The 27,500-nt window shown below is 37.2% G+C and overlaps 1 protein-coding gene across 2 annotated transcripts in view; it reads right to left on the minus strand.

Moving 5' to 3' along the window:
• The window catches only part of LOC138033591 (vacuolar protein sorting-associated protein 11 homolog), a 67,863-nt gene that overhangs the window by 20,244 nt on the left and 20,119 nt on the right, over nucleotides 1-27,500 (minus strand). The window contains exons 8-25 of one of the 2 annotated variants that reach the window (XM_068881381.1): nucleotides 24,474-24,520; nucleotides 23,404-23,498; nucleotides 21,604-21,693; nucleotides 20,904-20,955; nucleotides 19,851-19,935; nucleotides 18,767-18,831; nucleotides 18,482-18,561; nucleotides 17,104-17,183; nucleotides 16,334-16,405; nucleotides 15,886-15,964; nucleotides 13,878-13,922; nucleotides 13,392-13,493; nucleotides 12,140-12,181; nucleotides 11,593-11,660; nucleotides 11,113-11,191; nucleotides 10,194-10,308; nucleotides 4,683-4,748; nucleotides 240-352 (exon numbers count right to left, since the gene is read on the minus strand). In XM_068881381.1, the coding sequence (XP_068737482.1) occupies nucleotides 240-352; nucleotides 4,683-4,748; nucleotides 10,194-10,308; nucleotides 11,113-11,191; nucleotides 11,593-11,660; nucleotides 12,140-12,181; nucleotides 13,392-13,493; nucleotides 13,878-13,922; nucleotides 15,886-15,964; nucleotides 16,334-16,405; nucleotides 17,104-17,183; nucleotides 18,482-18,561; nucleotides 18,767-18,831; nucleotides 19,851-19,935; nucleotides 20,904-20,955; nucleotides 21,604-21,693; nucleotides 23,404-23,498; nucleotides 24,474-24,520 (1,375 nt within the window). The remainder of the gene's footprint in view (nucleotides 1-239; nucleotides 353-4,682; nucleotides 4,749-10,193; nucleotides 10,309-11,112; nucleotides 11,192-11,592; nucleotides 11,661-12,139; nucleotides 12,182-13,391; nucleotides 13,494-13,877; nucleotides 13,923-15,885; nucleotides 15,965-16,333; nucleotides 16,406-17,103; nucleotides 17,184-18,481; nucleotides 18,562-18,766; nucleotides 18,832-19,850; nucleotides 19,936-20,903; nucleotides 20,956-21,603; nucleotides 21,694-23,403; nucleotides 23,499-24,473; nucleotides 24,521-27,500) is intronic. The other variant, XM_068881382.1, reaches the window with a different exon arrangement.

Genomic DNA, 27,500 nt, shown 5'->3' on the forward strand with positions numbered 1-27,500 from the left:
ATAGTATTTTGTCCAACTGAGGAGAACAATGTGAAAACTACAAAGTATGAAGTCAACTCAATCGATAGCTTGGGTAGTTTTTAATTAATACTCTTGTCAGGCGTCAACGAAGTGTTACACAAAAAGATAGAGAAGTGTCCGACAGCATGAGACAGACCCTTTACAACTCAATTGCGGATGTTTTCCTACTATCAAGGTTGATCGAAACAAAAGCAAACGAGAATGAAGCATCAGTTCACCTGCACCATATGCTCAAGAAACTCGATTAGATTCGCCTTCTGATGCACGAAGATGTGGATAAACTCTTCTGCTCTGGCTTTATGAATCTTTCTGGTGCCCTCTGCCATTGGATCTAAAAAAATCATGACCTGCCTTCAGATATGAAATGTAGTCGTGAACGTTAATAAAATTTATATGGGTTATTGACCAAGCGTCGGGTCAAGATGGATGGATATCGGCCAAGTTCTTTTTTTTTTTTTTGGTGTTTATGGACCTCCACTTCGTCTCGGTCCATAAACGCGCAAAAAAAGGACGAGGCCAATATCCAGCCATCTTGACCGAACAAGCTTGGTCAATAAAGGATTTGTTACATGGGATAAAACACCAAAAAAATGATCTTTGATCTTGCGGGACCAAGGGAGAAAACCCGAGCGGGGAGTAGAGCTCCATCTTGCCCGCTCGGGTAGCCAATCACAGCATGGGATTTGATTCATCTTGCCCGCTCACGGAGCTAGTGATAATAAATATTTTATTTTTTTCTGAAGCATCTCAGTGGCTGGAATCCTAAATCCTCAAATCTGATTTTACCTCTAAATCAGGGCTCGAAATTAACGAAAAAAATCCAGTCGCAATTTGCGACAATAAGAAAATTTAGCCGCAATTTCGCAAATTTTAGTCGCAAAATCGCCGCGCTGCATTGTGTTGTCAGTGGTTCAGCAAAAAATATGAGCCCGCAATACTTGTGTGTAAAGAAACCGCTGAAAATGGCGAATGTTCGAAGGCATGGAGCCGTGCACGTAACATCGCAGCTAAATTACTCTACAATTACGCTATCGTCAGAGAAAATTCACAGCGAGAAGCAAAATAATTTTGTCATTTATTTATTTTAGCAAATATAGCAGCAAAGTGGCAACTGCTAACCCTTTTGTTTCAAAAGAGCGAAGGTGACAACAAGTCGCAAATTTGCGACTTCTCCAGATATTTTAGTCGCAAAGGAAAAAACTTAGTCGCAAATGCGACTGTATTGGTCGCAATTTCGAGTTCTGCTCTTAAAATACATGTTTTCACTTACTAACCGTTGAAAAGAGAAGGAAAAGCATCAGCAATGGAATAAAAGGCCACGTTATTGTTCAAAAAGGCGAGTATTCACATGATTTTGGTAACAACACTTTCCTGGTTTGCTGTTGACATGCCATTGAACTGAAAACAACTTACACTGCAAAGCAGTCATTTGAACTCAGTTTTTCGGTCTTTGGAGTTCTATTTTTTTTGATTTAAGAATATACGGATTCGTAGCAAACAAATACATCGCAACGCTGTGGTTTTTCGCGTTGTTGCAACTGTTTGAGCTCAGTTTTTCGGTGGACATCTCCCTTATTTTCTTTGGAGTTCTATTTATAATCTGGTTCTCTTTTGCTTCATTTAAAAAAAAACACTGAAGGAGTCGTAGCTAAAAATTAATAGTCGAACAAATAAAATCGCAGTGCTGTAGAGTTTGCACGAACTAAATGTCAACCAGTTTTTCTTGTGTAGTTTTCTAAGTTTTGCACTGATTTGTGAAAGACTTGATGGAGAACAAAGATAAATACTTGAGATAATAAGATATGAAAGCACAGACTGAAATGTTTGAGTATTTCTCATTAAATGTATTCCTCGAGTTTTAAGAACTTTCGTTGAAACCTAATATGAAAGTGTGATTTCATATTCAACATGCAAGACAAAGAATTTTAATACGTAGAAAATTAGTCGCCTGTTTGTGCGAATTTTTCAAACATCATTGTTTAGTCTGTTAAGCTCATTTCTCTGTGCTTGCTATGAAATATAACTGTTTGGTTTTTTTAATTGCACCAAGAGATTCGAAGTTCTGTTTCATCGTTAGTCTATCATTTTTCTCTGAGCTTTGCGGACAGAGCGCTTTTTTCAGTTATAAGTTAAATATCAACTGTGACAGTGCGACATAGATCGTGTAGAAATACTTTATGCAAACCAGTTTGCCAAGTTCATTTTCAGAAAAAAAGGAGAAAAAATAAATAAGTTATTCACCAGCTGGGAGGCCTGTATAGGGAAAACCTGTGCCCGAGGTCTTGAGTACGGCCCGAGGCCGCAGGTGTTTTTATGCCATGATGAGCACTCCGTCTTTTTTCCCTCAGTGAAAGGATTCACAAACAAGTGCACAGAAGTACTTTGGCACAAAAAGAAACCTGTATCCATCTAGGCTAATGGAAAGAATCATTAACCGCAGTATCACTCAGCATGTAAGAGGCAACGCTGTAAGATCAACTGGTGAACAAGCGCCCAATGGACTCCGATCATGTGTAGTTTATACATTTTTCGTGCGCAGGCTGTGCAGCTTGCTATGTCGGTGAGACCACCCGACATTTGGAAAAGGACAGAGCCTCAAACATTTTCAAGCATCTGGAGAGCTCGTTAGCATGTCGCTCCGCATGCTCCCGTGACAATTTTGCCATCATCGATCAGGCATCATCGCGATTTGCTCTTAAAATCAAAGAGGCGTTGCACATATTTTGGGACAAACCAACACTTAATGCACAGGTCAAACATGTATTCCGCAAGGGACGAAACTGGGTGTGATTTTGTTCGCTGTGATGACCAACAATCTTTTGCGTGAATGGCATTTGAGGATTAAATTCGTTGATGATATCACGGCACAATCTTACCAAGGAATGGTATTAGCTTACTAAATGTAGCTGTCAATGACATTCACAAGTTTTCTATAGAACACAATATGCAATTAAATCCGAAAAAGTGCAAAGAAATGTTAATTAACTTCATGCAAAATGATAATTTTACTACAAGACCAATTGTCCTAGGTAATAACACAGCTGAACGTGTAACAACTTATAAACTACTCGGTATTATTATCAGTAATGATTTAAAGTGGAGCGAGCATATTGATTACGTATCGAAAAAAGCCTCGAAGCGCCTGTATTCCCTAAGGATTCTTGATGTTAATAGAGATGGAATCCTCAAAGTTTACCTGACAACAATAAGACCTATATTAGAATACGGCGTGCAAGTCTGGAAAGATATTCCTGAATTTCTTTCAAATAAGTTGGGTTAATTCAAAAAAGGGCTCTACATATTATCTATCCATGCCACAGTTATTTAGATGCCCTTAATATTATCAATCTTAGAAGCCTGAAAGAAAGACGAACTCAGCTCTGCTGTAAATATATTCGGAAGATGTCTCAAAATGATCACCCCATTAACTTCCTCATACCGAAAACAGCAACTAGTGGACATAGTTACAACCTGCGGTCCGGCTACAACAATAGAAATATTGTTTACGGTGGTAAGGGTTGTTGCCGGACCCAGCATTCAGGTTCCTTTATCTCATTCAATAGTAAATAAGTAGATATGTAAATAGTTAATAAGATATTTTTGTTTTAGTAGTAGTAGTAGTAGTAGTAGTAGTAGTAGCAGTAGCAGTAGCAGTAGCAGTAGCAGTAGCAGTAGCAGTAGCAGTAGCAGTAGCAGTAGCAGTAGCAGTAGCAGTAGCAGTAGTAGCAGTAGTAGCCGTAGTAGTAGTAGCAGTAGTAGTAGTAGTAGTAGTAGTTGTTTTAATTATTTATTGAGTGTAAATTTTCAGCCCTTTAATTCAATTAATTCTGCAATGTGGCAAATAAACGGTATATTATTATTATTATTATTATTATTACTATTTTCATAGTCTTAATTATTGCTATTATTATTGTAATTTCTCTAGTATTTATATTTCACTGGAATTTATTGTTCATTTCACACTGAAGATGGCAGAGGGAACTGCCGAAACATGTCTGTAAAACTCAGGAGTGTCGTGTTTTTCTTTAAATTAATTTCATCACTGCTTTTATCCAGACCAATTATAGGATTGTTTTGATCATTGGAAAGCCATGGCATTTTGCAAAATTTTGTGCAAATATATCATTCAACGCGGAGAAAACAGTCCTGCTACTTGATAAAAAGCTTTTTCTTTCTTTTTTTCCTTCATATTTGAAAGTAAGACTTTATTGCCATCCCAAAAATAGTTTTCACTTGGATTGGGGAAGGACCTATTCAATTTTCACAGTGATCCGTATCACACTTTGAGAGAGTTGTCAATATTACAAACATTTCATGAGTGGAGTGACATTTGCATGCTACTGAACTGTCTTTGCAAACAATGAATTTGTCGTTGCCAGTGTGCTCTGTTCGGGATCGGCTATTCATCGAGTTTCGAGTTTGAGTTAAGTTTGAGTTAAGATTGAGTCGCAGTTTTTGGCGTTTTTTGCAATTAAAAGTAGTAATATTCAGTTCAAGTCACTTCACAAGTATTATTTCAACAGCTCCAAAATAAGCGTTGCGTGGTGTCTGAAAAAATTCATTTGGATCAGCTTTGAAAAACGAAGCCCTGGATAAAACTAAAACATGTCTAATTATTTCAGCGAGTGGGCAGCTCTAATGGACTGGACTCTGAAACATACCCAATGTATTCGATAGCACCTGAACAATACCAGCACCAACAGGAGAAACTGCACCTGACATCATGCCTGCAGAAAAATCAAATCAAATCCTATTATACTGATTTGCACGTTTTAGCACAAAATGAAGACAGCAGAAACTAGGGGGTGATCAGCGGTGGTGAAACAAGATGGCCGCGTTTTTTTCTTCGTGCGATATCTTAACGTGATTCTCTGTATTTTTCTAAGCTTTCTGTTGTGTAAGTCTGTCTAATTGTCATTTTTTTTGTGTTATATGTCTCCAAATCATATAACTGTGGAAGAACTACGAGCGACTTTCGACGAAAAGCTTGCTCCTTTAAAAGTTGAGAAAGTTTAAAAGTTGCCGATCTTATATCTTTTACTGAAAATGCAAACCAAAAATACGATCAAGTTCTGAAGAAACTCACTGAGCAAGAAAAGGAATATAAAGAAATCAAAAAGGAGAATAAGTTCTTGAAATCTACAGTAAATGTAAAAGATTCTCAGATAAAGAAATTGATGTCTGCATGTAATGAGTTGGAACAGTACTCGAAGAGAGAGTGCCTAGAAATCCAAGGGATACCAGTCTCAGAAAGCGAAGATACGAATAAGCTGGTTATGAAAGTTGGCGAGCTTGTGGGTGTTCCAATTGAACAAGATCATATTTCAGTTTCTCACCGGTTGCCTACAAGCAGCAAGTACAAAGGCAAGAAAGCCGAACTTGCAATAATTGTTAAATTTGTTCGTCGTGATGTCAAGGAAAGGTTATACAAGAGTCGAAAACATCTCAAGGATTGCAGCACACATGATCTTGGTTTCGCATCTACATGTAAGAAACATATCTATATAAATGAAAGTTTCACGGAAAGTAACAAAGAACTGTTCAACGAGTGTGTGAAAACCAAGAAAGATCTGAAGTTTATGTTCATCTGGACTTCATATGGTAGAATATACTTGAGGAAAACCCAGGATAGGTCTGCTATCATCATCAACAACAAGGATGACCTGAAGAAGCTACGTCCAAATCAGTAATTAAAAAGTGACTGCATTATTATTATTATATTTTTAATTAATTAATTAATTAATTAATTATATTTATTTATTTATTTATTAATGTAATGGCTTCCAATATCTCAAATTGCTCTTGTGGAGCTAATGTTAATGAGTTTCGTGAGGAAAATCTGCTGACTTAGGGACTTTACCTATGCTTAATATCGTCTCTCCAGTATCAAATATTCCTTACCTTTGGAATGTTGATATTGATTTACATATGCCTTCAAATATGAATTTTGGTTACTATACACTACATGACTTTCACAGTAATAATAATAATATAATTGAGTGCTTATCAAATCAAAAGGCATTCTCGGCATTGCATTGCAACATAATATCTTTGCCAGCTAACCATGACAATTTTATTCATAATTATGTTATCTGAGTTAAATCATTCATTCCCTTTGACTGGACTATATGAAACAAAGATCTCTCATGGTAAAGATTCGCTTGTTGATGTTGACTTATCAAAATATGACTTTGTTTCTGAACCCAGTTATACTAATGCAGGAGGCGTTGCTTTCTATATTAAAAATGATTTTAAGTACGTCACTCGAACAGAACTGTCTGATCATTTAACAAACTTTATTATTCTAAATAGATTTTCTGATGTGTCATCAATACAAAACTATATAGAAGGGATTATTCGAACTTTGATCAATCTGTATTTCTTGACGATGTCAGATCAGTTAACTGGCAATCAATTCTAGAATACGACTCTGACCCTTCCAGGATGTTTGATTCTATTTACCAAACACTTCGTCAAATTGTAGATAGACACATTCCTATTAGATAACTCTCCAAAAGTGCACAAAAATTATATTCTAAAACATGGATAACACCTGCACTAAAGACCACAATTCGTGTGAAAAATGCATTATATAGAAAATACCTTAAGACTAAATCTGTATATGTTATATGTTTATTGTAAATTCAAATACTAACGAAATAGGCTTAGTCACTTATTAAGAGTAAGTAAGAGGGTATATTCTAGCAATTATTTCTTAATGAATATTAATAATAGTAAAAAGGTTTGGAATGGTATCAAAGAGATAGTTCGCTTTAAACCAAAACAAGCCAGAAAATTATCAAAATTGTTCAAAGTAATGTTGACCTAACTGACCCAAAATTGGTTGCGAATGCATTTCATAATTACTTTGCAAATGTACACTGTAGGAGTTAATCTGGCCAGATTAATTCCTGATGTTGATCAATCTCCATTAAAGTATCTCCAAAATCCCTCATGCAAAAATTTCTATTTATTTCCAGTAACTCCGGTTGAAATTGAAAACGAAATCAGTCATCTAAAATCTGATAAGGCCACTGGACCATTCAGTATACCTGTGAATATACTTAAAATTCTCATAAGTGTTATATCAGTGCCCCTACCAACCTTATTTAATACCTCTTTATCAAATGGAATCGCACCTTCTAAGTTTAAGGTTGCAAATGTAATTCCAATTCATAAAAAAGATTCTCATACTGACTTGAGTAATTATCGTCCAATCTCTTTACTTTCTACATTCAAAAAGCTCTTAGAAAAAATTGTGTCTGGTAGACTTTTAAAATTTTTAGAAAAGGAAAAGATGCTCTTTCAGGGTCAGTTTGGTTTCCGTTCTAATAATTCAACTGATTTTGCCATTCTTAGTATTATTGACTAAGTTCAACATGCAGTTGATCAAGGTGACCTATGATGTGGCATTTTTCTAGATTTTAGTAAGGCATTTGACACTGTAGATCATGCTATTCTTATTGAAAAACTTGACTTCTATGGAACGAGATGCTTCCGTGAAGCATTCACTGGGTTGCCTGTGGTACGTGTTACAGAAAATCAGATGGCACTGAATTGTGTGGTATTGAACTACAGCACTCCAGTCTCTGAAGAATAAAAAATAAAAGAGAAGCGAGAAACATTGGCTTCTGGGCTGACATGTTGATAATTTTCAAGTTCCCTGACAACTTCTTTTCACCACAAGTTTAAGCGTGCCCACTGGGCATCTGACAGCTTTGTAATACCAAAGTTCACTGAAGTTAACCCTGTCTGGCGGGGTTAGTATCTGGATGGCAGACCAAAACAATATACCCCTCATAAACAGAAGCATCGAACCGAAAATACTATTAACGCTAACAAATGCGAACTCAGCAAGGTACAGATTTTGTTAGCTTGCTTTATGCCAAACAAGAACATCATTCTAAAAGTTTATTCTACGCAAAAAGTAGGTTCTGGAGGTAATTTTGAGAGTGAAAATCAAGGTTACGCGGCAGACGGCAAATACAAACTCACGATTTAATTCAGTTAACACACCAGAAAGACGCTAACCTCATTTTGACAAGAAAATGCTTTACTATTGCCATAAAAACTATCCAGTTAAGCTCGCATATCATAAAAGCATGGTGAATTCATAAAGGCCACCTTTTCCAGCGAACAAGTTTTTGAAACAAACAACATATTTGCTATTAGAGGCAAAAACCCCTTCTATTTCATTACGTGCGTGAAGAGAAGAAACTCAATCGTGTCAAATATGCACAATATTGCAACAAACTAAATTTCAGGATCAAACCGTTTCCATGAAGAACCTTTTCCTTGAATAATGAAGCACAAAATACACGACAAGCTTTCTTTCAAACAATTCTTGGCTGTCACATTTCCAATTATTTTTTTTACCTGAAGACTGTGCAGAGTTGATCACACATCCACGTGCATGTGAGGTGTTCGATTCGTGCTCTGTCTTTGTTGAACCCATACGTTATCAGAGAATTTTCCATTTGGTTTCAGTGTTCTACATAACAGCACACTTGGTAAAATATTATTTAGAAATACAGCTCACTTTGATTTCGGCTCGACGGGCGATAGATTGTTATTGAAGTCCATTACTCGTCACTTTTGAGATTCCAGGTGTTGGCTTTTCACCGCCTGCCTAGTTTATCCAACTGACTTCCCATTATTGAGCTCCATAAGGGTATATTTTGTTGAAGGATCCACTTAAACGCCATTCGCGTTACATGCCTTTCGACGCCATTGCAGGCTAAGTTAATGATTCTACTGTGTCCACCAGAGAAATCTACGCATTTCCACTACCCTCTCGATCCTAAGAAAATACGCGCAGAAGGCTCTATGCGCAAAGACACCACTAACCAGGAGAGGGACAGGGAAGACTTTTACCGACACGGAAAAAAAACTAAAACAACTAAAACGAACAAATCCCACCCACTTTCCGACTGGGATTGCCATACTGGCAACCCAGTAATAAGGAGTATTGCAAAGGATTGGTTTACTTCATATCTTAATACCTAATTGCCTACAATTTGTTTGGGGTGCAGGGATGGCGCAGTGGTGAGAGCACTCGCCTCCCACCAATGTGGCCCAGGTTCGATTCCTCGATTTGGCGTTATATGTGGGCTGAGTTTGTTGGTTCTCTACTCTGCACCGAGAGGTTTTCTCCGGGTACTCCGGTTTCCCCTCTCCTCAAAAACCAACATTTGACTTGTCGTATTAATTGTTAATTTCACTTTACAGTGTCCCCAATTAGTGCTCCAGCGCTAAATCCACTAGACACTTAAATAAAGTTCCTTTCCTTTCCTTTCCTTTTGTTACTGTTAATGGCATAGAGTCTGACCTTACTAAAATATACTGTGGTATACCGCAGGGATCAGTTCCTTATTACCTTCTGCTTTTCATGCATTCTTCTCTCAAGTAAGTAAGATCCATCATTACAACACACGATCTGCAGCTAAGCAGTTCTTTTACCTTCCAAAAGCTAGAACTAATTATGGAAAATTTAATATTAGATTTCAAGGACCGATCTGGAACTCAATTGATTACAAGACTAAAGCTTTTTTCTCGTTCTCAATTTAAATAAAAACTAAAACAACATTATCTCTTCGCTGTACTAATATTGTAATAGCTTTGTACTTCGTAACTTCCATTCTACTCTTTTGCTCATCCTATAGTAATACGTGCTGGTGTGTGTGTTTTGTGTGTAAACAGTCTGCTGTCCTGCCATATTGTACCCCGCACAATAAACTTATTTAAATTTTCTTACTGAATCTGGCTTCTTTGTGTTTTTAACTTTTTTTATTTCAAGAAGTCAGTACCCTTCTTAGTTACATGTAATTAATTAATTTAACAACTTGTAATTAAATAACTATAATATCCTGCTTTGGGTACAATAAATTATTGTTGTTTGTTGTTGTTAAACCAACGGTCTCAGAAAGCTAGTCTTAAAAATGTGGGTCATTGTTATGGAAGTCAAGATTCAGCAAAATAGGAATCCAGCACAAACAAACAGGCCAGAAGAACAGATGCAAAGAATGGCGAGTACAAAATGAAGAGTACAGAAAAACAAATAAACAAGGCAGCCGGTTGTGGAAGCAGCAAGTGGGAAAACAGTTGAAAGGAAGTACAATGTCGAAGGAAAATTTATAGGAACGAAAAAAAAAGGAAAAAACTGCTTCGCTCACGTTCTTGAAGGCGTTGTGGTCTGTAATCAGTGCAAAGCACTTTCAGTAACTTTGTTGCTTCATCAGGAACAGCATTCACTAGGCTTTTACCATACTTTTTCATGTTATCTTCAGCCTACAAGAGCAATACAGATTAGACATAGTAAATACATAAAATGGTGGAACACTGCTTCAGTTCAGCCAACTACAGACAGAAGTCGGCGAACTGATGTGTCACTAATTTTTTGGACACTACCGTTGAGCAAAGTAAACCTTTGGAGCTTAGCAATTACATAGTTCTGGTAACAATGGTTTAACCACTCAGCTTCGACCGACGGCGGGTACATCTGCAATTATAGTACCATGGACGAGATGGTAGGTTTCAAGTCAAGTAAAACATGTAATGATAAATTCATATGACATGAGTGAGGGACACGTCCAACATATTAAGCTAAAACCTGGTTGCTCCTAATGGGAGTTGACGCAAAATTGTCATTCCCATTTCTATTTCGGATGCTACAATATACATGTACCAATCGGTAAGCTGTTTGCTTTACCCACTGGAAACTGAAATCAACGTTGAAAGGGTGGCATATTTTCCGGTGTACGCGAATTTTTATCCAAAGTGCATTTTTACGCTGTTGTTTTGCAACAAAATACTCAGTTGTTCAATTGGCAAAACAACCTCCAAGAAATTTGAACATAAAAATGATTCAGGGAAACAAAAAATGAACAATTTGCATATTTGTTAAGAAATTTAAAACAAAATGGAAAAAATAATCTGATGACGTTGTTTTTAAAAATTTCAACCGTTGAATGTGGAAGAAGGTCAATACCGGTAGTTATCTCATAATCGTTCAAAACATTTTATAAAATCTAAAGTAAAACATTGTGCGCACAAAAAGTGCTAATCTGTACAGGTACATTGACTCAAGCTTACCTCATAAAAGTCTAATTTTCCAATGTACGACAAGGCCCTTTGGTAATCTTTCAGATCTTCAAGTTGGATCTTCAGGTATCTGAGACAAAAGCGTGTCAAACAACAAAGTGGTATTTGCGACTGGATGAGGAACGAAAGGAATGGAAAATGTTTTCTCACACATCTCTGGGGTCTGGACTTGAGGGACCTTAAGTTACGTGCTCAGTGCTTCTGTCACGTCCTTTTTGGACTCAAATTTTAGAGCCCCAGTTTCCACTGAACCCTTAATGAATCAGAGAACTTCGCAGTATTGGTTGGATATTGGTTGGATATTGTTTTTTGCTGGTATCGGTAGTGATGCCTTCATTGTATACCATGCCAGGCTAGGTTTGTTTGCGACGTAAAATAGTTGGTCAGCTTGACAATAGCTCCCAGAGTTGTGTGAGAAGAATTACTTCCTTGGCTTAGAGGGGACTTCCATTTCTGCCCAATAGTACTTACAAATCATGCTGCTCATATTTCTCTGCTAAGTAGACTGCATGTCTGAAATACCCAGCTTGGCGACAAACCTAAATGACAAATGTTTGGTCTTACTCTCTAAGATTCATTAAAATTAACGTAGCATCTGACTTCGTGCTTGAAATATGCTTCATTAAATTTAAGGAACTAAAACTGACCAAAAACTGGTATAAAACAAATTGTTCTACTTCTGTGGCGGGAGGTATACAATAGTCAGCAAGATAACCGCTAATAATATAAAATTTCACTTTAAAAGTCTGTTATTTGTGCTTATGCAGTAACTGTATTTTGCTGAAATTTACTCTTGTATTTTTATTTTATTGATGGTTCTTTCTTCACACTGGCCGAACAATCAGTGGACATACGTTTCCGTTCTACTTTGTCTATCTCTCTAGCTCGTCCAAATAGAAACAATATTTGGCGAAACTATTTTAGCGTTAAGAAGATGTCCTCATTTGTTAGTAAAGTCATCAAGACCGCTTGACTACCAAAAGTACCATTGGTTTTGATTGTAAAGGAAGTTACATACCTTTATGGCAGTTTCAACATCAAAGTTTAACTCTCGATCAGTCTGGAACGGAAAAATAAATTAATAATTAAACAACAAGGTGAAAACGATGACAATAATTAAGATGTGATTGTGACGATGTTGAAGTGCAAAACATTGAAAACCATGCTCTCATGTTTTGTTAGCGATCTCAACAGAAAGAAACCAAGCGAGATTAAACAGATGATAAATTCCAATTTGGAAACGGTCCTCCCTTTTTTCTATTGGTCTCTATGAGGGTGAGAGAACATCACTGTTGTGCTAAAAAACTTTTTTGCTTACTTAAAGTTCTTAGTCTCTGCAAAAAAAAAAAAAAAACAACAACAACAAAAAAACAAATTCATAATAGCAACCAGCATCATGATATTAATCCTCATCAACCCTCGTAACTTCTTCTCACTTCTTATTGGCTGAAAAGGGTGAAGTTCTCAAGTAACACAGGTGCAAATTACAAGTGCATGTTTCCAAGTTTACAGTTGAATGACTCTTGAACGATGGTCTTGTGAATTCGAATTTGACAAATCAGTTGAATTAACTTGTTCGAAAATTGAAGCAAACATTGTCAAAATTTCACTTGCTTTGGTTTTTTCTTTTCCTCTTAATTCCATGTACATTACGAATAAGTAATTACATGATTTCTCACGGAATTTGGCATCGATAAGCCGTTGTAAAATTTTCAGACTACAAATTACAAATTTGTTGGTCTGAAAAATTTATACCAAATTGCACTTGAAATCATGTGATTACCTATACTTACACCATGCTATTGAATGCTCTTTTTACCAGTCCCAACCTTCAAAATTGACTATATGGCCACTTTTTCATACACAGTCTTCACTTAATCGTTGAAATGTGGATTGTGAAACCCATACTATTTAATGATCCAGAATTTAATTGTGCCTTCATATGCACTCCAACTATTTCAAAATAATTGTTTTGAGGGGTAATGAATCAATATTGCTGATTAGGAGTGAACACCCTGCAAGTATTTCCCTTGAAATTTCTCAAAAACATAAATACCTGATACCCTTTCATCATCTCTGCTTGGTTGCAAACGTGAGCACTAAAAGCCTTAATTGAAAATTTTATCCCAAGTAATGGTCAGGTAACTATTTGGAGCGAAAACTTCACATGAAATGAGTGGTATGCTGGCCCATGAATTTTCCTGTTTTTCATCTTATTCTCACTCAGAGAAGAAGAAACAAAGTAGTGAGTGGACAAGTATTGTAATTACCATGATAAACTCATCCAACATTGACACATCTTTAAGCTTGGTGTAGCAGTTTAGCAGAAGGGTGGTGTGATCTGTGTTAGCCAGTCCTTGTTTATGAAGAGCCTTTAAAGTACAGTAAATCAAAAAAAAAGAAACATCATCATCTGTTGGGCTGGTGCCACCCTGTTTTCATAGTGGTTGACGAGCCAAGTTCAGGTTTTCTCATTTGAAAAGCATTGAATATTGGCAAGAGAGCTCACAGGTTCAAGCCTTTGCCTGAGCAAAAGAAAAAAATTCAAGAACCACACACTGTTCCCAAACAGTAGGGTGTAGCTTTCATAATAATACCTACTGGTTCCACACACAATGTTATTATTGTATTTGACAATAGTAGGTGGGAAAAGGGGTGCAAGACTTGTGGATGAATTTGTCAATCAAAACTTATGGGCCTCTTTCATCTTTCTCAACACGTTTTTGCAAACAAAAAGCTTCCAAGTCCAGTCTTACCTGAAGGTATGCTGTTAGATTGTGAATTCTTTGAGCATCCAGAAACTAAAAATAATAGGCCACAAATTTTGAATCAATAACATTGGAAAAAAATAGGCACGCATTGCATACGTGTTGTAGTGCAGTAACTTGGCACAATGCTTTATTCCATAACTGTCAACTGAAATGCGTTTTGTATTCCAGGAGATTCAAGTTGTCTTTGCATAATGTGGAGCTCTTATAGTACGGAATATTGTTTTTGCATTGTAAAACATTGTAATGCCATGGTACATGTAGATACCTTACGTAAATAGCCCCCTGAGAAGACATGTGGTTAGTAGTGAAATATTAAACCCAGAGAGATCGAAAAAATAAAAGGGAATCGACTAACATTGGCACCGAGGCTGACATGTTGACTTTTCCAAGTTCTCTATAACTTTTTTTTTTTCATAGCAAGTTAAAGCGGGAATTGCTGTGTTTGTTAGATCCACTTTTCGTGAATAATGCACTGTTATATGCATGATCACCAAATTCAGTTTTTACGACAAAAGTTCACTGAAGTCAAGCCCTGCCTGGCGGGGTTGGTATCTGGATGGGTGACCATCAAGATATACGACTTGTGGTCACAAACATCAGACCGAAAATTCTATTTTAATGCTCAAAATTGCGAACTAAGCAAGGAACAGATTTCGTTAGCAAGCTTATGCAAAAAATAATATTAATACACACTTTTAGCAAGAGAAGAGAGATTTTAATTTATCTGTCAAAACATGACATTCATCAGACCAACTGGACAGAGTAGAATGTTTTGCACTTGAAGAAAACGGGAAAAAAAATAGAACTTCAAAGTGGACGGAAATCGTAAGTACAAAGTATGCGTTGTTGCCCGTGTTTCCATAAGGTTCCAAGCGACAAAATAAATTTCAAGTGTTGAGAAGAAAGCATAAACTTCGTGCCGCAAATATAAAAAGTTGCCATTAGCAAAAAAAAAATTGGGAGATTTTTGCTACGTCCAATTTTTCTATTGTACTTTTGAATTGGTTACACAACTAAATGGCAAAATCGAAAGTGACAACGATTTCAGTGGCCGCCTGTGATCTGATTACTTTGAATGTTACCAACAGCTCATGAAAACAAAGGATACATCTCCGACAAAATGATGGCAAGACACCGGTTTTTGTTTTTTCTTCCAAGTTTTATAAAGTTCGACAAGAAATCTGCCAATTCAACACAAAGATCAATAGTATGAGTTCTCTGTTCTGAGCATGTGCATTTTGAAAAAAAATGTTCCTTAAACGCAATGCGCTTGCCCAATACAGAAAACTTGTACTCGTAGTGGTTCTCGTACTCCATGAAGGTCACAATTATTTCAAAGGAGGTTTCCCACTATGACCGAAAGTGCCAAAGTTCCGGGCTAGGCCCTTGGGATATAGAAACCGTCAAGTTGAGAAAGCCACGATGGTTTGCTTGGCGGAGTATCTGCGAAACTTTGAACGTTCAGTCAAAATCCATGAAGTGGTCTAGCATTATCGTTGAGTATTTAACCAGTGGGTGATGCAGAGGTCGCTGATTGGAGGAACGAGGAAGCTTTGTCAAATCAGCTTCAATCAAAATATTTTTCACTTTGGAGCATAGCTTTAATTACCGCCAGTGAGCAAACAAAGAGAAGCTATTTTATGAGGAAGCCTTCGCAGTTTTCCGAAAAGATAGCCGCCAAAAATCGCACCCAATTGACCAGCAAAATATCAACTGCTTTACTGTGCGTTACGCACAGACACAAAACGTCAGAAAAACGTGCAGTCACATACTGTATAACCATTTTTTTACTGATTGACAAGGTCACGTGACATAAGGCCATGCAAAGATGTTTTCTTTTGGTATCAAGTCAGTGGTATACCCTACTATAACAAGTACATACTGGTATAATTAATGATACATGTAAGTAAGCTATCTGTATGTCTGTGCAAGTCTGCACCCTGTTTAGTCCAAAATCTAGAAACAGTTTTTGCTGTTAGCAGATTTTGTTTACCTTTCTGATGACATATGATGGCTCCAAATGACCAATGGTCTTAATGTATTGCTTTATGGCTCCATCATGATCCCCTTTGCTGGAGACAAAAAATGCACATCAAATAACAGATATACACTGTTGAAACATCATAAAGATCATAAGCACTCATTTTGCGCAAGACAACTTTACTGCTAAGTTGGGTTGCAAAAAAAATCTGACCACGAGATTAAATTAACCCTAGGCTCTTGTTTGAATTACTATATTTTCTCAATTAAATGCCCCTAGTGCTTACTGTATCTCAAACTTAATCTGGTCAGACCTCCCCTTGTAGGAAACCAGTGCCAAAGGAAACAGAGTGATTTTCTGTCATTTTACAATGTACATGTATAGTGCCCCAGCAATAAATAATTGACACTTCATAATAAAGTTCATTTTTTATTGTTACTGATAATCAGCTTTGCTATACCTGTACAAGTGATCTCCATACTGAGTAAAAATGTCAATCAGCCCATCAGAATAGTGTTGACTCTTTGCTAAACTTTGAGACCGAAAGCAGAATGTTATTGACTTATTGCACAAACTTTCTACGGATAAAGCAATGCAATCGAGAAATTATGTTTAGCACAATCATTTCGAATGCTCTGGATGAATGGAATAAGGGAAATACCAGAGCTCCAACAAGTAGACTGGGTAACAACCAAGATGGACAACTAGTAGACTTGGACTACAGAGGGAAACTAAGGTCATCAGTAAACACCAAAGTCACAAATCACGTGTCATAGACAAGGTTGGTGGTATGCTGTGATGCACCAGAAGATGACTGCCCCCCTCCCCAAGATATGTCCAGAAATGCCCCCAATTAGATGTATGCAAATTTCATAAGCATCACAAAGTGTCCCCTTGCTGTCTCCCCAAAATAAACATTGCTCTTGTCTCAGACAAACCCCCCCCCCATCCCACCCATTTCAGATATAAGCAGTAAGCCTGTATCCAAAGATGTCCAAGGGAAAGAAAACAGAAATGCCATGCAGCCCCTGAGATAACCTGAGGACCATCCCAGAACCTCTAGTCGACGACTCTGTAGGGAATCTGTTCATTATGGAGATCTTTAACAGTTACCTTTGTTGAATGTTAAGTTGAAAGTATGTAATTTTGACAGTCTTTTTTTTTTACATTGCACTATCTAAGCTTCAAGGAACTCTGTTATTAGGTTTCAGCAGAGATTTAAAGACACACCTGATTGCCATTGCATATAAGTTTTTCTTGAAAAGAATCTCCAATTTTGTTTGAGTGTCTTTTTCTTCGAGCTGAAAGATCTGAAAGCAAACAAATGGACAACTCCGATCAAGGACATTGTTTTGCGATCATTGTAGAATGGAAGGGGTGGTGAGAAGGACAAACTCCTGCAGATACCCTCAATTGTACAACTTTTATTGGGGCATTACTTCTGCATGACCATGTAAGGGTCCACCTACAGATTGTTTGCATTTATTTGGCAGGAGGTACATTTCACTGTCATCTACATGGTGGTTAAACACAACCACAACATGAATTATGTCGATAAACATCAAGAAAAAGAGTGCATGTAAATAAGAACTGGGGGAAAGCAATGGACATACTAATTAAGTTAATTGTACTGTTTCCAAGAAATTGGCAGAGAGTACAATCAAGCATGAAAAATATAAAAACCAGAAAACAGGGAATTAGTAAAATACTCAATCTCTTTGTCTTATGAAATTCCACTAATTTCATCCAAAATATCATTCAACCAAGAATGATGAATTTGTCTGGATTATACACTGTAAGATGATTCCAGAATAAAAACAGTCTTGCACATGAGGTAAAACATGTTGCTTGGTACTGCTATCGAATGAAGGGAATAATTCTGGGCAAATTCACAGGCAGTGAGGCACACTTAGAAACACTCCCGATGAGAACACTGTGGACCATGTTGAGACTTGCTTCCTTTTTACACATGTATATATAATTATATATATAATGATCAATGGTAGCAAAATTTCAGTTCATCGTTTTATTGCTACAACGCTGTTTCGTATGGTCGAAAAACGACCACACTCATCAGGCAATAACGACCAAGTTTTATCTGAGAGGTGCATGTATGCATTACATGATTGATATAACTTTCCCTCATGTACATACATACATGTACATATTTACTTATAATTTGTTTTCTTACAGTATTTAAACAGATTGTCAGAGTGCTCAACTCTTAAAGGAGTGATTACTATAATTCTCTTAAATCAGTTAAGGACATCAGTCCTGAGGGTCAACGAATGACCTTCATAACAAAGTTGCCTGAAGAGTGTGGTTGTTCGTTGATCATACAAAACAGAGCTTTAGCAATAAAGTGATGAATCACTCCTGAAGTCCTGAACCAATAATTTTTAAGAGAATACATCTGCGTACATGTATAACAAAGTTGCCTGATGAGTGTGGTCATTCGTTGATCATACAAAACAGAGCTGTAGAATAAACCGATGATTCACTCCTGAAGAGCTCAACCAATAATAATGAGAGAATACATCTGCATAAATGTGTCAGGTGCAACGTACATGTATTGTATTATGTTAACAACACAAAAGGACACTGTTACCTTATTTTCTGCCGTAAGAACAAACAGGCTTCCCCATTCACACAAGACATCAATGACACCCTGGAAAGTCCCTGTAAATGCTGCAAGATAACAAACTTGTCAAGTGCATGTTCATCACCAGATGAGCACATACAGCTGTTCCAGTAAAATTAATGTAGTTTCTATAATAAAATGCTTCAGCCACAAAGTTGTGGGTTTAAGAAGAATACAATAAAGTGTGTAGCCAACTTGCTGGAAATTATTACTTTAATGCTGAACTTGTCCAAGCAAAATTTAATGACTAACCAATCAACTTGTTTTGAATATCATATACAGTCACAATGTTAACATTCCTTGTCTGAGAATTGCCCCTGCAGTGGTCAAAAGGGAGAAATGATACAAATTAGGATTTTAGTTCAAATACATTTACAGTAAGCAATTTGCAACCACAGTGATCATTGTCTATCAGTCAATTTAGTGATCCAAAAAATTGATAAATACTAGACTCAGACAGAAGTTAATGTAGCCCAGCCTTCCTCTTCAATTATTAATATTTTAATCTGTTATGTGCTAACTGTCTTTATATACTGTTTTTCAAGTCAAGCTCAATAATACAATTTACAGAAATTGCCTCTTTTAATTGCAAATCCTGAATTCTTAAATCCATGATTGTTAATGTCATTGCAAATTGGTATGAAAAGCACAGAAAAATCAGCCAGGTGAAGGCAACATGTACTTGCAGATACATACAGTAGGTCATTGCTGAGACCACAACCATGGTAATTACCGGTATGTAGTTATACTGCCTAAACAGTTTTATTAATATTTTATAGTATTAACTCTTGGGTATAGTGTCAGAGCATGCAGCTACATGTATTAGTGAGCCTGATATTCTGCAGTATAAGGCATTCCCTGTTAGCTTGACCTTGCTTTCCTGATTAATATTATAACCAGTTTAAGCTGGGTATGTACAGTATGGGTATGTATATTTCTCCAATTTGTTAAATTTAAACTATTGAAATGAAATGATGCACACACAGTCCACAAAATTAAGTTAAAATTAAGTTGCATGCCCATAAATTACAGCGAAGAACAGCAAAACAAAGGAAGTATGTATTCGTGGAACACAAATCTAAAAATTCAATTTTAAGTGAAACGTATATGTAGCTTTTGCAATGCCTGCATGGTGCTCTGTGGAAGTGTTGTCAAATCAATCCATACAATGATTGACACTTAAACATAAAAGAACATTAACCCATTGACTCCTCGGAGTCAGACTCAACAGATTTTACCCTGTCAAATGCCAGATGATGTTACTCGTCAACAACACCTGAGGAGTGAATGAGTTAACCAAATGCTGATATTGCTTGTAGCTGAATGAATCTCTCACCCTACAGTTGGCCGTGACAGTTGTTTATTATCCTGGCTGGCAACAACAAGATAACCCCGCCACCAAGTTATCATTTGCTTTTCACCTATCAATTGAAAACAAAAAATGAATAATCAAAACCAGGCCAACCCATCCCCTCCTAACAATGGCACTTACATAATTGAAACTGGGTTAAGAACGTCTCCGTGTAGATCAACTCAAACACTTTGCACCCTTTAATCAATCCCTCCAAAGAGAGACCAGAGACCAATACAGATTAAAATCTGTCTAATACCAGATGATTTTACTCATTACTACAGCAGGAACTGGCTTTAATAGAGTTGAAACTGGGTTAACAACAGCTATGTCCACTAAAAAACTTTGCACCCTTTAACCACATTCCCTCCCAACGAAGACCCTTACAGATTTTAATCTGTTTAATGCCAGATGATTTTCTGTCAGTTCAGGGGTGGAAGGGTAAACATGCATGAGTGTACAGTCTTATCCACAAACTTGATGTGACTAGCTCTGTCTATATCTCTCTTTTCGGGCCTTATTCTTTTGTTGCTGATATTGAGACAAAGTTCCACTAAACTATTTTTCCTAGCTACAGCACATTGTAGTTTCATTTTCAAGTAACAACGTACATTGTACATTATACCCCAAGCTAAAACAAAATGTTGTTCCGGTTATGGTAAGGAATCCAGTCCAACCAACAGATTGACCAATGATCGATATGCGAGAAGAGATGTATTGCATATCCCACCAAGGGTCTTAAGTACTGTAAAAATTACAACATTACTGTTTTCGTGTTTTACACGATGTGTTGGTGATGTGTTGACCAATGCGTTGACCAACACATTGGTTGGATCAAAGGTCACCCCATAACCTGTTACTTCTCAAAATATCCAAAAACATAATATTATTCTGTGAGAGAATAAATCCAGAATTAAAGGGCCATCTTGCCTGCCCTGGTAGCCAATGGCCTATCTTTATTCACCTTTCATGGATCAATTAAGCCACATAATACAAAATACATGTAATTTCACACTTTCATTATCATGAAGAGTTTACCTTCAAAAGCTAAACAAGGCCCTCTTCCATCAAGCTGGTAGAAGTATAGTGCCTACAATGAACATTAATACTAGACTGTTAGACTATACAGGTACAAAAATATGATACGTGTACATAATTATCTAGTTCAAATGCTCTTAATTAGCTACTACCTTCTCTTGTTCTAAGTATGCAAGTTACATGAACTGGTTCTGCCACATCTCCTGTAGCTCTGTGGCAAAGCACTCAAACTAGTAGATCATAGCTTTGATTCCTGTTCAGGAGCAATTGGATTTTCTTGAGTATGCCAATGTAATTATTGATAAATTAATAAAACACATGATTCATTAACCAGGCCAAGAATTGACCATCTCCTTACAATACGTACATACTTGACCACTCCCCATAGGGGCTTTAATTTTCAGGACCAATGAAACACACAACGCAACACATCAACAACAACATCTGTTACAACAACTGTTAATCAAGAATCCTAACTAGCTGGAGGCAAATCAGTTGGCTACAGTATTTACAAGTGCAGCTGGGAAGTTGAACCAGGGAATACCAAATTCAATGACTGGTCAGAGCTGGTCTTGAACCTGGGATATCCAGATCTACAGGCACGCCACTGCGCTACACAGTGCCTCCTATGATTATAACAATGAATATTATTGATGAAGAATGGTTATTATTAATATATAAAGAAGGAAACTTGTCTAACCTCTTTGCGAGCAACAATAAACTGATTTTCTTGGGAGGCATCACTCATTACAGAGCATCTGAGTTCACAGCCATGAGCATCCAATACTTCCTAAAAATAATGATGTTATATAGAACCCAGTCACTTCAAATGATGATAATTAAAGTAATGCCAAGACTAAAGAATGTGGGTTGTTCTAGTGGGTTGTTCTACAGTCAACTGCTTTCACAAATAACTTTGTGCAGTTAGCAAATGAGAGCAATGTATTAATCAGCACAAACTGAATTGTACTCGCTAACAGTTTGATTTCACTTATGTCATTAAATATTTACATGTACATGGGCAGAAATGCAGTATCATTATATGTGCATTCTGTATGATAAATGGCATGAAGTGTTCCCAAATTACCCATCTCCTCAGCTTCAACACCACCTCCACAAATACCGGTAATCATGCAAGATCCCCTTTCCATATAAACTACAAATACTAATCCTACATATGGGATAACCCTAATCAAGAACCGCTCATTAATTTTCGGACGATTTTATTGGCTAATTTACGTCACATGATACAAACTCACAGGGCAGTTTAATATAATATTACGCAGTAGCCCCGGTTGCGTGGATATTTGCCCAGCTAAATGCTGTAGCGATAATTTCCAAAGAAATGAAGGAAAAAAAAAGGCATCAGAAGAGTTCTCATTTTACACTGAAGATGCCAATGCTACTGTGTGGATATGATGTATGAAGAATCTTCGCTGATCGACAACATCAGGAACTTCTTAAGCAACACCCAAGGACAGAGAAAAATCTCTGACCTGGGTGGAATCAAACCCACAAGCTTCGGATTAGATCACCATTGCTCTACCGACTGAGCAACGAGGCCAGAGGGGAGTAGGCCGTGGGAGTTTGAGGACAACTTTCCTTTACACTTAACATGGCTTGGGCTGAGCCTTTTTGTGAACGAAATGTACTTATCATGATTTATTATTTGAGAAGTGGTTTACAGACAGATCCCTTTGGAGGCACCAAATAGGTGGTAAAAGTGTCTATAAAACAGGCAATTGCTTAAATCAGTAGCCCATAACTAGGAGCAAGCAACAGCCTTATATTTTTGTCAGAGCGTCATCACAGACTTCTCTTTATTTTTATTAAATTTCCCGCTGATGAGACTCCTGCAGGACCAATCACAAGAAATTAACTTTACAGCATAGCGTCAGCTAACTGGAATTGTCTTGTCTTTTTGCAGAAAAGGTAGTCTAAAAATAGATAGTACATGGGCTCCTGGTCTGTAAAAATACTGTGACATAGGCTTAGTATGTCCAGACAAGTGCGAGGATCACTTCTCTCTTTCGTCTATAGATTTGTCTGCTTGTTGCTCTCTTATTCTTTGCTTATACATGTTTGTACCAGATCAACAGGGGATAGTTGAAGGAGCACAATATTATAGTTCTTAATTTTTGCTGGTGAATGGCTGCAAATGAGTCTAGGATCTGTTGGAGAGGTATGCCACAAAGGCTGCTAGTCTGCTTCTGGTTTAACCATACAATCATATATCAATATACATGCAATACCATTATTCCAAATGAAATAGTCTAAGACCTTTTTACTGATATGGAGGCCATTATTTTGATTTCTATTGTTTCAAATAGCTATTATGGGATGCGGCAAATACATATTAATTTGCCCATTGAGCATACCATAATGTCTTTCAAAACAATATCTGACTGTTACCAGTATTGCTATCATTATCACTATTACATGTATGCCAATGTCAATATTACTATTAGTTTAAGACCGTACAAGTAGCTCTTTTTCTTACTCTGCGGTCCTTAGCAGACAGGTTGTATGACAGCACAGCCTCTGTTGTCACCACAAACAGTATAACACTGTCACTAGTCTGCTTCAAAGCAAGTCCTGCAAGATACATGTCAGACAATTACATCTTAAAGCACACTCCCAATGTCTAAGCCACTACCACATTCTATAATCTGTCCAAATAACCAATAATAATCATTAATAATAATAATGATGATAATAATAATAATAATTATTATTATTATTGGCATCTGAAGCCACAGGACGTGGCTCACTGTCAATGAGAACTTCCAGATTTAATGACTGTGAAACATTTCCATAATAATAATAATAATAATAATGATAATGATAATGATAATGATAATGATAATGATAATGATAATGATAATGATAATGATAATGATAATGATAATGATAATGATAATGATAATAATAATAACGAAGATGATGATGATGATAGAGTGGTTTTCAATTGAGTGTCGAAAGTAATTAGATCATTACTTTGGTTTATGATTACTTCACTGAGTGATTGGTTCAAAGTTCTTGCAACACTTTTTCAACCAATCAGAAGTGAAACCAAAACCAATCGTGGCTCGTGCGTGCACATTTTCCCACGCTTTGTGTCGGCTACGTTTAATTACTTCCAGTATTGATTGGTTTACTGGATTGTCTTCGTCCTTTTTGATTGACCAAAGTAATTACTTTGGTTTTACAACACTCATTCGAAAACCGCTCTAAGAATAATAATAATAACAACAACACGGTTTTCAACCAATCACTGACTGAATTTTAAATGCAAAACCAAAGCAATTTGCTAATTATGTTCGGCACTCGATCAATTAAAAACTGCTCTGAAAGAGGTGTAATGAAAAGCTCGCGGAAGAAGCAGAGACGCAACAGAACAGAAGGATATGAAGACATTTGTATTTTGCTATAATTGCATAATCCCCAATGTATAATTATTATTGGACGAAATGTCTTACAGAGCACCCAATTACACTCTGAATTAGAATTCAATCAATCCTATTTTCATTTCTTAAACACTCCAAGCTGTTTCAACTTCTGTACATGTACCTGTCACAGGATGTTTGTCTTGATGCACAATTCTCTGTTTTGTGTGCCTGTAAAAAATCAAGGCCAGGGTTTCTAACATGCTAATAAATGGCACAAATCAAGTACATTCTATGAACTGTGCTGCGTACACAATAAACTTAATACCACATTGAATCATCTATTAATATTAGTGACAACAATAATTTAACATATAATCACATCATCAATTATCATCACTGTTTGGGATTATTGTCATGTGTTGAACAGTGTTCTAAATAATCATACATGCATGCTCGTGCCCGATCACAATTTATTACTATTATTATTATTATTATTATTATTATTATTATTATCATAGTTTACAGTGCTATTAATTGCTTCTTTCAGTCTCCTTGAACCGGGGCCAATCCTTGGTCCTGAGGTACCAGGGGACTTTTTTATTTGATGGTCAGAAACCTTCTCAGTATGTGCGCAGTTCCTAGGAGGACGATCCTTTGCAGCTCATTAATGTTGCTGGTTCCAGGGATCTTTCCTAAGTTCTGGTCCATTCCCTCTCTAATAAGTCCCAGCGCACCAACAATAACCGGCACAGTCTCTGTTCTCCAGGGTTCTTGTTAAGAGCCGGTAACCGGTTATTTTTACCGGCTGTTCAAATAAATGTTACCGGCTGTTTCACTGAAATATTTACCGAAATTATCCAAGGAATGTTCGTCTGTTCAAAGGTGAAATTACATTTCGTTTATGGGAAAATATTGCTTTCCCCCTCCAACCAATCCTGTGAAGATATCTGGCACATGTTATTGTTTCGAAAATATACCATTTACAGACCTTCCAACTCTCACGCATTTTGCGTGAGACACACGCATTTGATATATTTCTCACGCCCACACGCATAGACACCACTTTCTCACGCTAAGAATTTTACGCCTCCAGCGTCCGTCCTAAAAGCAGCTAAATCTGTTACATAAATCTGCACATAAGCGTAAGCTATAATGGTTAACATTGAAGTATAGGTTAATGCTGATAGCTAGTTGCGAGCTAGTCAGTGTTGTTGTTTTGTAAATACGAAAACCCAGAACTTTTACTTCTTAAACGGCAATATTAATCAAAGAAGTTACATAAATTATTGAATGCAGATGTCAAAAAAGTGTTACTTTTGAGATTTTATGGGACATTTTTGTACCTTAACAATTTTGTAAATCTTTTCTGAAAATGCAGGGGGGGGGGGGGGGGGGCCTGCCCCCCGACCCCCTAGGTGACTGCCAATGAAATAGCATAACCTACTTTCCTTTTGCTGAGTATTAAATTAATTTAGCAGCCGCTGGCATGTGACAGCGATCGATACGAACGTCAAGTTAAGACTTGAGCTTGCCAACCCATGCAGGGGCAGGTAACAAAGTTACCTGCTATTTTTGGTTTTTTACCTCCTGTGCAAAAACTTAGCAAGAACCCTGTTCTCGTTCCCCACATCTTCGCGATTTCGATCCCGAGATCTTTGTACTTTGAAAGCTTTATTATTATTATTATTATTATTATGATGATGATGATGATAATGATGATGACAATGATGATGATGCAGGTCTAATCTTAAAATGAGAAATAATGCCATAAAAAAGTTAATTTGATTTTCTATTAAATATCAAGAGATCGTCCTTTTAATTAAAAGGGGAAAACTTTGAACATTATTTATTTTCACACTAAGCCTCAAAAGATATCCCATTATTTTTGTTGTGATTTAATATTAGGAGTGGTGGTCTTTCCTCCACTTCTTGATTTGATAAAATTCTCCCTACAGCATTTATTACAAGTTCAGAAAACTTAAAGGAAGCTGATAATGATATCTAGAACAATGTAGTACTTTTTGGAATTAAAAAAATAAAAATAACTCCTAGATTGGAATTAAATCTTGCAGAATTACTGGGAATGGTGTCAAATATAATAGGAAAAAGACGGGCTTGCCTAAACCCAGAATCCGGAATCTGGAAACTGAATCTGGAATCTGGAATCCAGAATCCAGAACCAAAGTCACTTAAAATGATCCAGCATCTTTCAAATGTTTGCTTTTACCTCTGAGTAATTTGGCACATGCTGACTCCTTTTGGGAGGGGATTCATGTAATAACTTCAGAAGAGCAACCAACTTTTTGAGCTTCTTCCTTTTCTTCAGGAGCCCATGAGTAGGAGCCTGCCTCTCTCCCATAAAAGCCCTTCGAGTCAACCTTTGCGCCTATTGATACCTCACATGGTCCGCTGCAAGCTGTTATGGCTTCCTTAATCCTTCTGTTATGGACCCAAGTTTTTAGTGTGTGTACATGCATGTGGATCTATTCCTCTTTTATGGTATGTGTGCTTACTAGATTTGTCCTACTGCTGTTGCAGTGGAGGAGGTCATCTTCCCAACTGAATTTCAGGCCGATCCATCCGGAATTGCAACAGCTAGCAAAGGCGCTACCAGCTGCATTGGTTCGTGATCGCGCTGCTACAACAGTTGCGACTAATCTGCGCACTTATAAATCCTGGAAGTTATGGGCCTGTCATCACGATGCTGCTTTTTTGCCGGCAGACTGTGTGGTCTTCACGCTGTACGTCCTATCTCTCATTCAGCAGGCCTGGTCAGTGTCTTCGGTGAATTCTGCAGTGTACGGTGTGAGTTGGGATCATGAAAAGAGTGGCTACTGGGAGCCAAGTGAGTATCCGATAGTGAAGCAAGTGGTTGATACTGCCAGGCGAATTCTTGCCAGGTTAGCTGAACATAAGGAGCCATTGTCTTCTGTTCTGGTGCGGAAAGCGATCAGTTGCTTTGAGAAGGGTAACCTTGGTGACCTCCAGTTGGTAGCCTTGTTTTTCCTGGCTTTCTATGAGAAATTCTTTAGAATTGCAAACCACTCCAAAGGCTCTCCGTTATTTTGACATGTGTTGCATACCAAGCAAGGAGTTCGTCTGCAGAGAGAGGCTATGTCTTACAGTCGGGCAAAGGAGCTAATCAAGGAGCTTGGCAAGGAAGGTCTGGACCCCACTAGGTTTGGAATCCATACCCTGTGTTCAGGAG

This window comes from Montipora capricornis, chromosome 14 (assembly GCF_036669925.1).
Source record: "Montipora capricornis isolate CH-2021 chromosome 14, ASM3666992v2, whole genome shotgun sequence".
NCBI classification, from domain to species: domain Eukaryota; kingdom Metazoa; phylum Cnidaria; class Anthozoa; order Scleractinia; family Acroporidae; genus Montipora; species Montipora capricornis.